General features: G+C 34.6%; 1 protein-coding gene across 5 annotated transcripts in view; it reads left to right on the top strand.

The window, feature by feature from the left end:
- The window catches only part of LOC101284300 (disintegrin and metalloproteinase domain-containing protein 5-like), a 207,613-nt gene that overhangs the window by 13,595 nt on the left and 180,793 nt on the right, over positions 1-13,225 (top strand). For all 5 annotated transcript variants that reach the window (XM_033415017.2, XM_049704185.1, XM_033415020.2 and 2 more), the window contains exon 8: positions 12,955-13,026. In XM_033415017.2, the coding sequence (XP_033270908.1) occupies positions 12,955-13,026 (72 nt within the window). The remainder of the gene's footprint in view (positions 1-12,954; positions 13,027-13,225) is intronic.

Here is a 13,225-nt window from a genome sequence, read left to right as displayed (position 1 = left end):
CACAGGCTCCGGATGCACAGGCTCAGCGGCCATGGCTCACGGGCCCAGCCACTCCGTGGCATGCGGGATCCTCCCAGACCGGGGCACGAACCCGTGTCCCCTGCATCAGCAGGCCGACTCTCAACCACTGTGCCACCAGGGAAGCCCCTGAACAACTTCTTTTAAACAAAATATACGTTGCTATGTGGTTACCAGTGGCAGGTATGAGGATTAACTGCGACCTTTGTGAAGCCCAGTAGGGAGCTTGCAAAAGAAGTTCTCCTAGTGCCTTTCCTTGAAATAGCCCACCAGTGTGAAATCACCTATTTCTTGAATTGTTTTCTAATGAAGGAGTACATAGTATTATGTTTTCTTAGCATAATGTCCTAAAGTTTTATCCATGTTGTAGCATGTGACAGCATGCCCTTCTTTTTTAAGGCTGCATAATATCCCACTGTGTACCTATACAATATTTTCTTTATCCAGTCACCTGTTAATGGACCTTTAAGTTTCTTCACCTTTTGGCTATTGTGAATAATGATGCAAGGAACATGAATGTGTAAATATTTCTTTGGGATCTTTCTTTTTTAAATGTTTGATAGAATTTTTTAGTGAATCTACCTGGTCCAGGATTTTACTTTATTATGTGGTTTTTGATTACTGATTCATTTTCATTACTTACTCATTATTGATCTAGTAATATCTTTAATATTTTTGTATATTTCAGTCTTGGTAGGTTAGATTTCTAGGAATTTATGTTTTTTATGTTATCCAATTAGTTAGCATATAATTATTCATAGTAGTCTCTTATAATCCTTTTTATTTTTGTGGTATCAGTTGTAATGTCCTCATTTCATTTCTAATTTTAGTTATTTGTATCTTCTGTTTAAATTTTTTTTTTAATTTTATACTGAAGTATAGTTAATTTACAATGTTGTGTTAGTTTCAGGTGTACAGCCAAGTGATTCAGTTATACATATACATATATCTGTTCGTTTCCAGATTCTTTTCCTATATAGGTTATTACAAGATACTGAATATAACTCCCTGTGCTATACAGTAGGTCCTTGTTGATTATCTACTTTATATATAGTAGTGTGTGTATGTTAATTCCAAACTCCTAATTTATCCCTCCCTACCTTTCCCTTTTGGTAACCATAAGTTTGTTTTCTAAGTCTATGATTCTGGTTCTGTTTTCTAAATAAGTTCATTGGTACCATTTTTTTTAGATTCCACATATGTGTGTTATCATATATTTGTGTTTCTCTGTCTGACTTCACTTAGAATAACAATTTCTTCGTCTATCCATGTTGCTGCAAAGGGCATTATTTCATTCTTTTTATGGCTGAGTAATATTGCATTGTATATATGTACCACATCATCTTTATCCATTTATCTGTTGATGGACATTTAGGTTGCTTCCATGTCTTGACAATTGTAAATAGTGCTGCAGTGAACATTGTGGTGCATGTATCTTTTTGAATTATGGTTTTCTCTGGATATATACGCCCAGGAGTGGGATTGCTGGATCATATGTTAGCTCTCTTTTTAGTTTTTTAAGGAACCTCCATATGTTCTCCATAGTGGCTGCACCAATTTACATTCCCACCAGCGATGTAGGAGGGTTCCCTTTTCTCTACACCCTCTTCAGCATTTATTGTTTGTAGACCTTTTGATGATGGCCATTCTGACCGGTGTGAGGTGATACCTCATTGTAGTTTTGATTTACATTTCTCTAATAATTAGCGATGTTGACCATCTTTTCATGTACCTTTTGGCCATCTGTATGTCTTCTTTGGAGAAATGTCTATTTAGATCTTCTGCCCATTTTTGATTGTGTTGTTTATTGTTTTGATATTGAGCTGTGTGAAGTGTTTGTATATTTTGGAGATTAATCTCTTGTCGGTCACATCATTTGCAAAAATTTCCTCCCATTCTGTGGGCTGTCTTCATTTTGTTGATAGTTTCCTTTGCTACACAAAAGCTTTTAAGTTTAATTAGGTCCCAGTTGTTTATTTTTGTTTTTATTTTCATTACTCTAGGAAGTGGATCAAAAAAGATCTTGCTGCCATTTATGTCAAAGAGTGTTCTGCCTGTGTTTTCCTCTTACATTTTAGGTCTTTAATCCATTTTGAGTTTATTTTGCTGTATGGTGTTAGAGAGTGTTCTTATTTCATTCTTTTACACGTGGCTGTCCACGTTTCCCAGCACCACTTATTGAAGAGGCTGTCTTTTCTCCGTTGTGTATTCTTGCCTTCTTTGTTGTAAATTAATTGACCATAGGTGTGTGGGTTTATTTCTGGGCTTTCTATCCTGTTCCATTGATCAATGTTTCTATTTTTGTGCCAGTACCATACTCTTTTGATTAGTATAGCTTTGTAGCATAGTATGAAGTCAGGGTGCCTGATTCCTCTAGCTCCATTTTTGTTTCTCAGTATTGATTTGACTATTCAGGGTTTTTTGTGTTTCCATACACATTTTAAGATTTTTTGTTCTAGATATGCCGAAAATGCCATTGGTAATTTGATAGAGATTGCATTAAATATGTAGATTGCCTTGGGTAGTATAGTCATTTTGACAATATTGATTCTTCCAATCCAAGAACATGGTATATGATTCCGTCTGTTTGTGTCATCTTTGATTTCTTTCTTCAGCATCTTATAGTTTTCAGACTACAGGTCTTTTGCCTTTTTAGGTAGTTTTATACCTAGGTATTTTCTTTTTAATGAGATGGTAAATGGGATTGTTTCCTTAGCTTCTCTTTCTGATCTTTTGTTGTTAGTGTATGGAAATGCAGTAGATTTCTGTGTATTAGTTTTTTATCCTGCAACTTTACCACATTCATTGATGAGCTGTAGTAGTATTCTGTTAGCATCATTAGGATATTCTATGTATAGTATCATGTCATCTGGAAACAGTGACAGTTTTACTTCTTCTTTTCCAGTTATGATTCCTTTTCGTTTCTTTTTCTTCTCTGATTCCCATGGCTAGCAACTATGTTGAATATAAATGGCAAGAGTGGACATCCTTGCCTTGTTCCTGGTCTTAAAGGAAATGCTTTCAGTTTTTCACTGTTGAGAATTGTGTTTGCTGTGGATCTGTCATATATGGCCTTTATTATGTTGAGGTATGTTCTCTCTATGCCCACTTTCTGGAGGGTTTTTGATCATAAATTGGTGTTGAATTTTGTCAAAAGCTTTCTCTGCCTCAATTGAGATGATCATATGTTTTTTATTTTCACTTTGTTGATGTGGTGTATAACATTGATTTGTGGATATTGAAGAATCCTTACATCCCCGAGATAAATCCCACTTGACCATGGTGTATGATCTTTTTAATGTATTGTTGGATTTGGTTTGCTAGTGTTTTGTTGAGGATTTTTGCATCTATGTTCATCAGTGATATTGGCCTGTAATTTTCTTTTTTTGTGGTATCTTTGTCTGATTTTGGTGATGATGGCCTCATGGAATGAGTTTCAGAGTGTTCATCCCTTTGCAATTTTTTGGGAATATTTTCAGAAGGATAGGTGTTAACTCTTCTCTAAATGTTTGATAGAATTCTCCTGTGAAGCCATCTAGTCCTGGACTTTTGTCTGTTGGGAGTTTTTAAATTACAGTTTCAATTTTGGTACTTGTGATTGGTCTGTTCATGTTTTCTATTTCTTCCTGCTTCAGTCTTAGAAGGTGGTACCTTGTCCATTATAGTGATATATACTTTCTTTTAGTAGTCTGTTATGATCCTTTGTATTTCTGTGTTGTCATTTGTAACTTCTCCTTTTTCATTTCTAATTTTATTGATTTGAGCCCTCTCCTTTTTTTCCTCATGAGTATGGCTAAAGCTTTATCAATTTTGTTTATCTTTTCAAAGAACCAGCTTTTAATTTCATTGATCTTTTATTGTTTTCTTTGTTTCTATTTCATTTATTTCTGCCTTGATCTTTGTGATTTCTTTCCTCCTATTAACTTTGGGTTTTGTTTGTTCTTCTTTCTCTAGTTGCTTTAGGTATAAAGTTAGGTTGTTTATTTGAGATTTTTCTTGTTCCCTGAGGTAAGATAGTATTGCTATAAATATGTCTCTTAGAACTGCTTTTGCTCTGTCCCATAGGTTTTGGATCATCGTGTTTTCGTTTTCATTTGTCTCTAGGTATTTTTTGATTTCATCTTTGATTTCTTCAACGAACCATTGGTTGTCTAGTAACATATTGTTTAGCCTCCACGTGTTTGTGGTTTTTACAGTTTTTTTCTTGTAGTTGATTTCTAATCTCATAGTGTTGTATTCAGAAAAGATGTTTGATATGATTTCAGTTTTCTTAAATTTACGGAGGCTTGCCTTATGGCCCAAGATGTGACCTGTCCTCAAGAATGTTCCATGTGCACTTGAGAAGAATGTGTATTTGCTGCTTTTCGATGGAACACTGTATAGATATCAATTAAGTCCACCTGATCTAATGTGTCACTTAAGGGCTGTGTTTCCTCATTTATTTTTGTGTCTGGATGATCTCTCCATTGATGTAACTGGGGTGTTAAAGTCCCCCACTATTATTGTGTTACTATCAATTTCTCCTTTTATATCTTTTAACATTTGCCTTATATATTGAGGTGCTCCTGTGTTGTGTGCACATATATATATATGTACAATTGTTATATCTTTCTCTTGGATTGATCCCTTGATCATTATGTAGTGTCCCTCTTTGTCTCCTGTAACAGTCTTTATTTTAAAGTCTATTTTGTCTGATATGAGTATTGCTATTGCAGCTTCCTTTTGATTTCCATCTGCACGGAGTACCTTTCTCCATCCCCTCACTTTCATTCTGTACAGGTTTCTAGATCTGAAGTGAGTCTCTTGTAAACAGCATATACATGGGTCTTGTTTTTGTATCTGTTCAGCCAGTCTATGTCTTTTGGTTGGAGCATTTAATTCATTTACATTTAAGATAATTACCAATATGTATGTTTTTATTGCCATTTTAAAAATTGTTTTGGATTTTTTTGTAAGCTGTTTTTCTTCCTTTTCTGTTTTGTTCTCTTTTCTTGTGATTTGATGACTATGTTTAGTGTTGTGTTTGGATTCCTTTTTATTTTTTGTGTGTATATCTAATGTAGTTTTTTGGTTTATGGTTTCCATGAGGTTTTGATACAGTGGTCTATATATATAAAAGTTTGTTTTAAGTTGGTTGACTTAATTTCAAATGCATTTCCAATATCCTGAATTTGTATTCTCCTCTTCTCATGATTGCTTGTTTGGATATCATATTTTTGTGTGGATGATATCTTGACTATGCTACATGTTTGCCTTTGCAGGTGAGCTTTCCCATTTGTTTTCTTTTTTCTAGTTGTTGCCTTTTCTTTTCCGCCTAGAGTTTTTCCTTTAGCATTTGTTGTAAAACTGGTTTGGTGGTGCTGAATTCTTTTGCTTGTCTGTAAAGCTGTTGATTTCTCTGTCAAGTCTGAATGAGAGCCTTGCTGGGTAGAGTATTCTTGGTTATAGGTTTTTCCCTTTCATCACTTTAAATACATTGTACTATGCCCTTCTGGCCTGCAGAGTTTCTGCTGAAAAATCAGTTGATAATTTTATGGTGATTCCTTTGTATGTTTTTTGTTGCTTTTCCTTTGCTGCTTTTAAGATTTTCTCTTTGTCTTTAATTTTTGTCAGTTTGATTAATATGTGTCTCAGCATGTTCCTCCTTGGTTTTGTCCTGTATGGGACGCTCTGCCCTTCCTGGACTTGGGTGACTTCTTTTCCATATTAGGGAAGTTTTTGGCTCTTATCTCTTTGAATATTTTCTCAGGACCTTTCTCTCTTTTCTCCTTCTGGGACCCCTATAATGCGAATGCTGGTTTGTTTAATGTTGTCCCAGAGGTCTCTTAGACTGTCCTCATTTCTTTTCATTCTTTTTTTCTTTATTCTGTTTTGTGGCAGTGATTTCCACCATTCTGTCTTCCAGCTCACTTATCTGTTCTTCTGCGTCTTTTATCTTGCTATTGATTCCTTCTAGTGTATTTTTCTTTTCAATTATTGTATTGTTCAACTCTCTTCTTTAGATCTTCTTGATCTTTCTTAAACATTTCTTATATCTTCTCCTTCTGTGCCTCCATTCTTTTTTGAAATCTTGTATCATCTTTACTATCATTACTCTGAATTATTTTTTCAGGTAGATTGCCTATCTCCACTTCACTTAGTTGTTTTTCTGGGGTTTTATCTTGTTCCTTTGTCTGGAACATATTCCTCTGCCATCCCATTTTGTCTGACTTTATGTGTTTGTGGTCTCTGTTCCAGAGCCTACAGGATTGTAGTTCCGCTTCCTTCTGGGGTCTACTCTCTGGTGGGTGAGGCTGTTCTAAGAGGCTTGTGCAGGCTTCCTTGTGGGAGGGCCTGGTTCCTGCCTGCAGGTGTGTGGAGCTGGGTCTTTTCCCTCTGGTGGGCATGGACATGTCAAGGGGTGTGTTTAGAGCAGCTTTAGGCTCAACACTACTTTAGGAAGCCTGTTTGCTGATGGGTGGGCTGTGTTTCTGCTCTGTTGGTTGTTGGGCCTGAGGCATCCCAGCACTTGAGCCTACAGGCCATTGGGTGGGGCCAGGTCTTGCTGTCAAATGGCCACTTCCAGGAGAGCTCACCCCAATGAGTACTCCCAGGTACCTCTCTCACCAGTGTCCATGTCACTGAAGTGAGCCAAAGCCATCCCCCACCTCCCCAGGAAATGCTCCAAGACCAGCAGGTAGGTCTTGCTCAGGCTCTTATGAAGTCACCGCTTTTTCTCTCAGTCCCAGTGCACACAAGAATCTGGGAGGAGAGGCTTCCTTTTCCTGATGAGTAACTCATTGAGACTGCTGGACTCATCCATCCATCATACTCCATGAGGGCCATGGGAGCCTTTCAAATCTGTATCTTCTCTTTTTTTTAAGTAAGTAAATGTGGCTGTTTTCTTAATTTCTCTTTCTGCTAGTTCATTGTTACTGCATAGAAAGACTATAGATTCCTGTATAATGATTGTGTACCTTGCAACTTTATTGAATAGTTATAACAGGTTTTGGTGGGGTCTTTCAGATTTTCTATATGTAAAATTATGCCATCTGCAAATAGGTCAGTTTTACTTCTTCTTTCTGATTTGGATGCCTTTTATTTCTTTTTCTTGCCTGATTGCTCTTCCGCAAACTGTGTTGAATAAGAGTGTGATAGTGGGCATCTTTGTCTTGTTCTCGATCCTGGAGGGATAGCATTCTATTCTTCAGCATTGAATATAGTGTTTGCTGTGGGTTTGTCATATACGGCCTTTATTATATACATTTTACTGATAGTTTTTATCATACGGATGTTAAATGTTGTCAGAAGCTTTTTCTGCATCTATCGAAATGATCATATGGTTTTTATTCTTCAGTTTGTTAATGTGGTGTATGATGCTAATTGGTTTCTGGATGTTGAACCATTTTTGTGTCCCTGGAATAAATCTCACTTAATCATGGTGTATGATCCTTTTAACGTATTGTTGTATTTGGTTTACTAATGTTTTGTTGAGGATTTTTGCATCTATGTTCATCAGAGATATTAGGCTTTAATGTACTTTTTTGTGTGTTGTACTTCTCTAATTTTGGTAAAAGGGTAAGGTTGGCCTTGTAAAATAAGTTAAGAAGCATTTCTTCCTCCTTAATTTTTTGGGAACAGTTTGAAAAGATTGATACTAAAGCTTCTTTGACTGGTAGAATTCACCTATGTGGCCATTTCACCATGGACTTTTGTTTTTTGGGAGATTTTTAAAGTTACTGATTCAATCTCCTTACTAGTGATTAGTTTATTCAGATTTTCTATTTCTTCATGGTTCAGTCTTGAAATGTTGTATAATTCTGAGAATTTATCCACTTGTATGTTGTTAAAGTTCTTGGCATATAGCAGTTCATTGTATTCTCTCATAATCCTTGTATTTCTAAGGTATCTGTTGTAACTTCTCTTCTTTTGTTTCTGATTTTCTCTGAGTTTCTCTCTTTTTTCTTAGTCTAGCTAAAGGTTTTTCTTTTTTTCCAAGAACCAGCTCTTAGTTTCATCTATCTTCTCTATTGTTTTATTAGTCTCTTTCATTTATTTTTGCTCTGATCTTTATTAATTCCTTTTTTGTCTACTGACTTTTTGCTTCACTTTTTCTTCTTTTTCTAGTTACTTTAGATATGCGTTAGGTTGGTTCTTTGAGATTTTTCTTAATTTCTTGAGGTAATCTGGTGTTGATATAAACTTTCCTTTTAGTACCGCATCCCACAGATTTTGATATGTGGCATTTTCATTTGTCTTCAGGTAATTTTTGACTTCTCCTTTGATTTTTTCTTTGATCCAATAGTTGTTCAAAGAATGGTGTTTAGTCTACACACATTTGTGATTTTCAGAGCTTTCTTCTTGTAGTTGATTTCTTGTTTCATAACATTGTGGTTGGGATAGATGCTTGATATGATTTTAATTTTCTTACATTTATTGAGACTTGTTTTGTTTCTCAACATATGGTCTGTCCTTGAGAAAGTTCCATGTGCACTTGAGAAGAATGTGTATTCTGATGCATTTAGATGGAATGTTCTGTACAAATCTATCAAATCCATCTTGTCTAATGTTTCATTTAAGGCCACTGTTTCCTTTAGGTCTGTTAATAATTGCTTTATATATTTTGGTTCTCCTATGTTTGGTACATACATATTAAATAACTGTTATGTGTTCTTGATGAATTGTTCCTTTTATCATTATATACTGTCCATTTTTGTCTCTTGTTACTCTTTTTGGTTTGAAGTCTATTTTGTCTGTTATGTGTATGGCTACACTCATTTTCTTTTGGCTGCCATTGGAGTGTCCTCTTCCATCCCTTCACTTTGAGCCTGTGTTTGTCTTCAGAGCTAAGATGTATCTTCTGGAAGCAGCATATTATTGGGTCTTGTTTCTTAATCCATTCAGCCACTCTGTGTCTTTTGGTTGGTAAATTCAGTCCATTTACATTTAGGGAGATTATTGATAAATGAGGTCTTCATAATGCTGCTTTTGTTTTCTGGCTGCTCTGTATCTCCATTGTTTCTTTTTTCTTGTATTTCTGTCTGGCATTTTGGTTTGGTGGTTTTCCATGTCTTTGAATTTTATATTTTCTGAAGGTTGAATTTTTTCAGAATATAAAGTAAGTGCTATTTTTCAAAATTAATGAATCCTTAAAATGGGGGAATTTAATTGTATATATATTATACCTCAATAAATTTGATCTAAAAATTTAAGAGTTGGGTAGCACTAAAAAACACACACTTCAAAACAATTATATATACCAACTTTATCACTAAGTCAGAAAGAAAGAGAAAGGCAGTGTATGCATTCAGTCAGTTGGCAGGATGTAGTAGTGCCTTATTTATATAACCATATTCAGCCTCGTCCTAGTAAGAGTTAATATGCATTTTGGAAAAAAGAGTTGAACCCTGATGAATCCTCAAAATTTTTGATTTTCACCTCATAAGGGGTTAAGGCCTTTTTATATAGGTGAGTCCAGTTGATAAAAATGGAGAAACTTGTTGCACAATGTTTAAACATATCTGAATATAAAATCCTGAAGATATAACCTTGAAATATAGAACCTCCCCCCTCCAAATGTTCTCTTATAACATAGCAAAAATCAAAAGGAAATACCATGAAGACATGAATAGGAAAAATAGAAAACTGTAAGTCAGCTTCATTGATTACAATAATGGAATGGATTAAATATTCCCATTAAAATGTGCAAAGGATCTCAAATTAGATGACATTTATGACACAGCTTAACATAAAATGACACTGTTAGGTATAAAACATTTCTTAAAAGACCAGCAAAAGTGTGCAAGATTTACCATAAAAAAAGAAAATCAGGGGCTTCCCTGGTGGCACAGTGGTTGAGAGTCCACCTGCCGATGCAGGGGACGCGGGTTCGTGCCCTGGTCCGGGAAGATCCCACATGCCGCGGAGTGGCTGGGCCCGTGAGCCATGGCCGCTGAGCCTGCACGTCTGGAGCCTGTGCTCCACAACGGGAGGGGCCACAACAGTGAGAGGCCCGCATACCGCAAAAAAAACAAAACAAAACAAAAAAGAAAATCAGGATGATATTACTAATAGGTAAAGTTCAGGGTAAAAAAAATGTAGATAGAAGAATTAAAGAAGTATTTTATATTGAATGTTACAGTTCAAGTTAAAGATGAATTTCTAATAATAAGCATTTAGTGCTAAGTGAATTATGTTGAAAGTATAAAAAGAAAACCTTTGGAAGTGATCAGAAGAATTTAACAGAAACCAAAACTATACTGGAGTACATTCAATCATTTCTGTTAGCCTTTAACAGATAGAAAATAAGTGTTAACATATAAAGATCAAATTATTTATCAGCTTGTTTTACTAAACACTTATTGACCTTTGTATCTTATGAATGGGTACCACATACATTCAAATGTCTATAGATATATATAGAAAATACATGCAAATGTAGTCATCTATAGGTCACAAGGAAAACACCAATAGTTTTGTAAAAGCAGAAACCAATTTGCCAGGGGCTTCCCTAGTGGCACAGTGGTTAAGAATCCACCTGCCAATGCAGGGGACATGGGTTTGAGCCCTGACCCGGGAAGATCCCACATACCGCAGAGCAACGAAGCACGTGTGCCACAACTACCAAGCCTGCGCTCTAGAGCCTGCAAGCCACAACTACTGAGCCCACGTGCCACAACTACTGAAGCCCGTGCACCTAGAGCCTGTGCTCCACAACAAGAGAGGCCACTGCAATGAGAAGCCCACACACCGCAACAAAGAGTAGCCCCTGCTCGCCGCAACCAGAGAAAGCCCATGCACAGCAGCGAAGACCCAACGCAGCCAAAAAGAAAATAAATAAATTTATTTAAAAAAAACATTTTGCCAGAGCTTTATCACAGTATATTAAAAAAAAGAATAAAAAGAGATAAGGCAAAAATAATAAAATTAAAAAATTAAATACAATTATGAGTAATTTTTCAAGGCAGAAAAGGAAAACTATAGTCTTTAGCTCTTTAGAAATTAATGAATTGTATATAGTGTTTTAAAAATTAGGTGGATGTGTACTAATCAGAAGAGGCTAGGTTATGCTCTCACAAGAAACACTCCCCAAATCTTAGTGGCTAAACACAGTTTAAGTTTCATTGATTCAATCAATGCCAACCATGCTCCTGGCTGACTCTCCAGGGCAGCAGTCTTCCATGTGTTGGCTCAGCACTAGAGAATGCTTAGATTTTTTGGCACTTCTAGATTGATAGTTTCTTTTCCAATTGCCAAACCGATAGAAGTGCAGACCAGAGAGACGTGAGCTACAATAAGGAAATACTTCTCAGGAATGGCATGCATCACTTTTGCCCTCATTGCATTGGCCAAAGTGAATCACCTGCCCATGCCTACCTTTAAAAGAAGGGTTCCTGAGTTAGAAGAGAACTGAATATTGGTAAATACAGATAATACCTGTTGCAGAGGATAGTATAAAAACTAAGCAGAGAGGAAATTCATATTCTTCAAATAAGTTGATATTAGAAAAATAAGGAAAAATACTTGATATTTGTTAAGTTGATGATAAATGGAAACATTAAAATGGATAAGTAAATTCACAAACTGTTGAAAAGGCAAATAAGTAGGTAGAAAGTGTAATTAAGCAAAAAGGAAGAAAACAAGTTATGGTGTGAAAAGGGTTAAGATGGTGTAACTGTGTCCTTGGGGGAGATTAAAACAAACAAACAAATGCAAATTTCATGATTTCTCCATTGGAGATAAGAATTTAAATGAAATCATCTCATTGTACACTTTAAAGTTAACGCAATCTTATATGTCAATTATATTTCAAAAAACTGGAAATAAAAAGAATTTGAATGGGTCAGTTGTCAGTGTTAAGTATAGATAGTTTTAAAGGAGAGTTTTAAAAAATGTTTCAGGAAGATATAATTCATAAGCTAATACAATTCTAGGATGTAGAAAAAACAAGCAACTTAATTTTAGGTAGTGCTTTAATATTTAGTAAGCAACACTCATTTGCTCAGTTATGACAAAGGATGCATGCATGCACATATGACCAACAGGCCCATCGTTCTGAAATCTACAAACTTCTAAACAAAATATTGTATTAATTTTGATAGTATATTAATAGAATGTAATGTTTTGATCAAACAGTATAATGATGGTTTAATATTAAGTAAAGTATTAATGAAATGTATTCCATCAGTAGGTCAAAAGACAAAAGTCATTATCATTTTGGGTATGCTTCAAAAAGGCTTTGGATAAAAATTCAACTTCATTTTTAACAAAAGTTTTATAAGTAGGAAGATTTATAAGTAGGTGTTTCTCAACATGATCTAGAATACTCATCTTAAACTGAACACCACTTAATGGTGTTATATTTGAGATTTTCCAGTGAAAACTCAGGAGCAAAGCTCACATTCCTGATATCACCATTGTTTTTTAATATTGTCCTGGCATTTTTAAGCAGTTAGAAATAGAAAGAGCTTATTGGAATTAAGAAGCATGAGTAACATGAGTTAACGTGGTGATATCAGAGGATGTAACCTAACACAGTATCCATGATCACTTCAACAGTGAACCTTTTATTAAAGATTTTTCCCTCTTTATGCATATATTTTTTGGTTTGTGATTATATGTATTATTTTAGAAATAAGTATATTTTGAAATAACATTTAAAAAATTTATGATTCAATTTTTATAAATAATGCTACAAGTGCATTAAACATTTAAATATTTTAAATGTTATCAAATATTTTTATTTATCTCATATAGATAAAGTTATACATTTGATTAATTAATTTAAATAAATTATTATTTATACATTTACACATACAAATGTAAATATGCATTTCCTGGATTTCAGTTGGAATGTAGCCCTCTGGCTAGTTTAGTATATAGCATATTATAGATATAAAGGCTGTGTGGTATATTAATGGTATCCACTATTTTTTAATAATAATTTATCTTTTTCAGTTTGATTACATGGGCTCTGATGTAAAAATTGTAACACAGAAGGTTATTCAGATCATTGGCTTTGTTAACACTGTAAGTATTTTAAAACTACTTTTTAAATATATTCTGTAAGAGTATAGGTAATATGTATTGATATATATAGTATTTTGCTGTGCTGTTGAAGAGTTTCCACATTCAAAATATTGAATTAAAAAAAATTTTTAAAAATATTGAATTAAATGTCTTAAATATACCTTTACAAAAATTTAATATAATGTTCAAATTTATTTTT

The sequence above is a fragment of the Orcinus orca genome, chromosome 21 (genome assembly GCF_937001465.1).
Source record: "Orcinus orca chromosome 21, mOrcOrc1.1, whole genome shotgun sequence".
NCBI classification, from domain to species: Eukaryota; Metazoa; Chordata; class Mammalia; order Artiodactyla; family Delphinidae; genus Orcinus; species Orcinus orca.
Note: the sequence above shows the minus strand (reverse complement) of the source record. Positions and strands in the feature narration are given on the sequence as shown.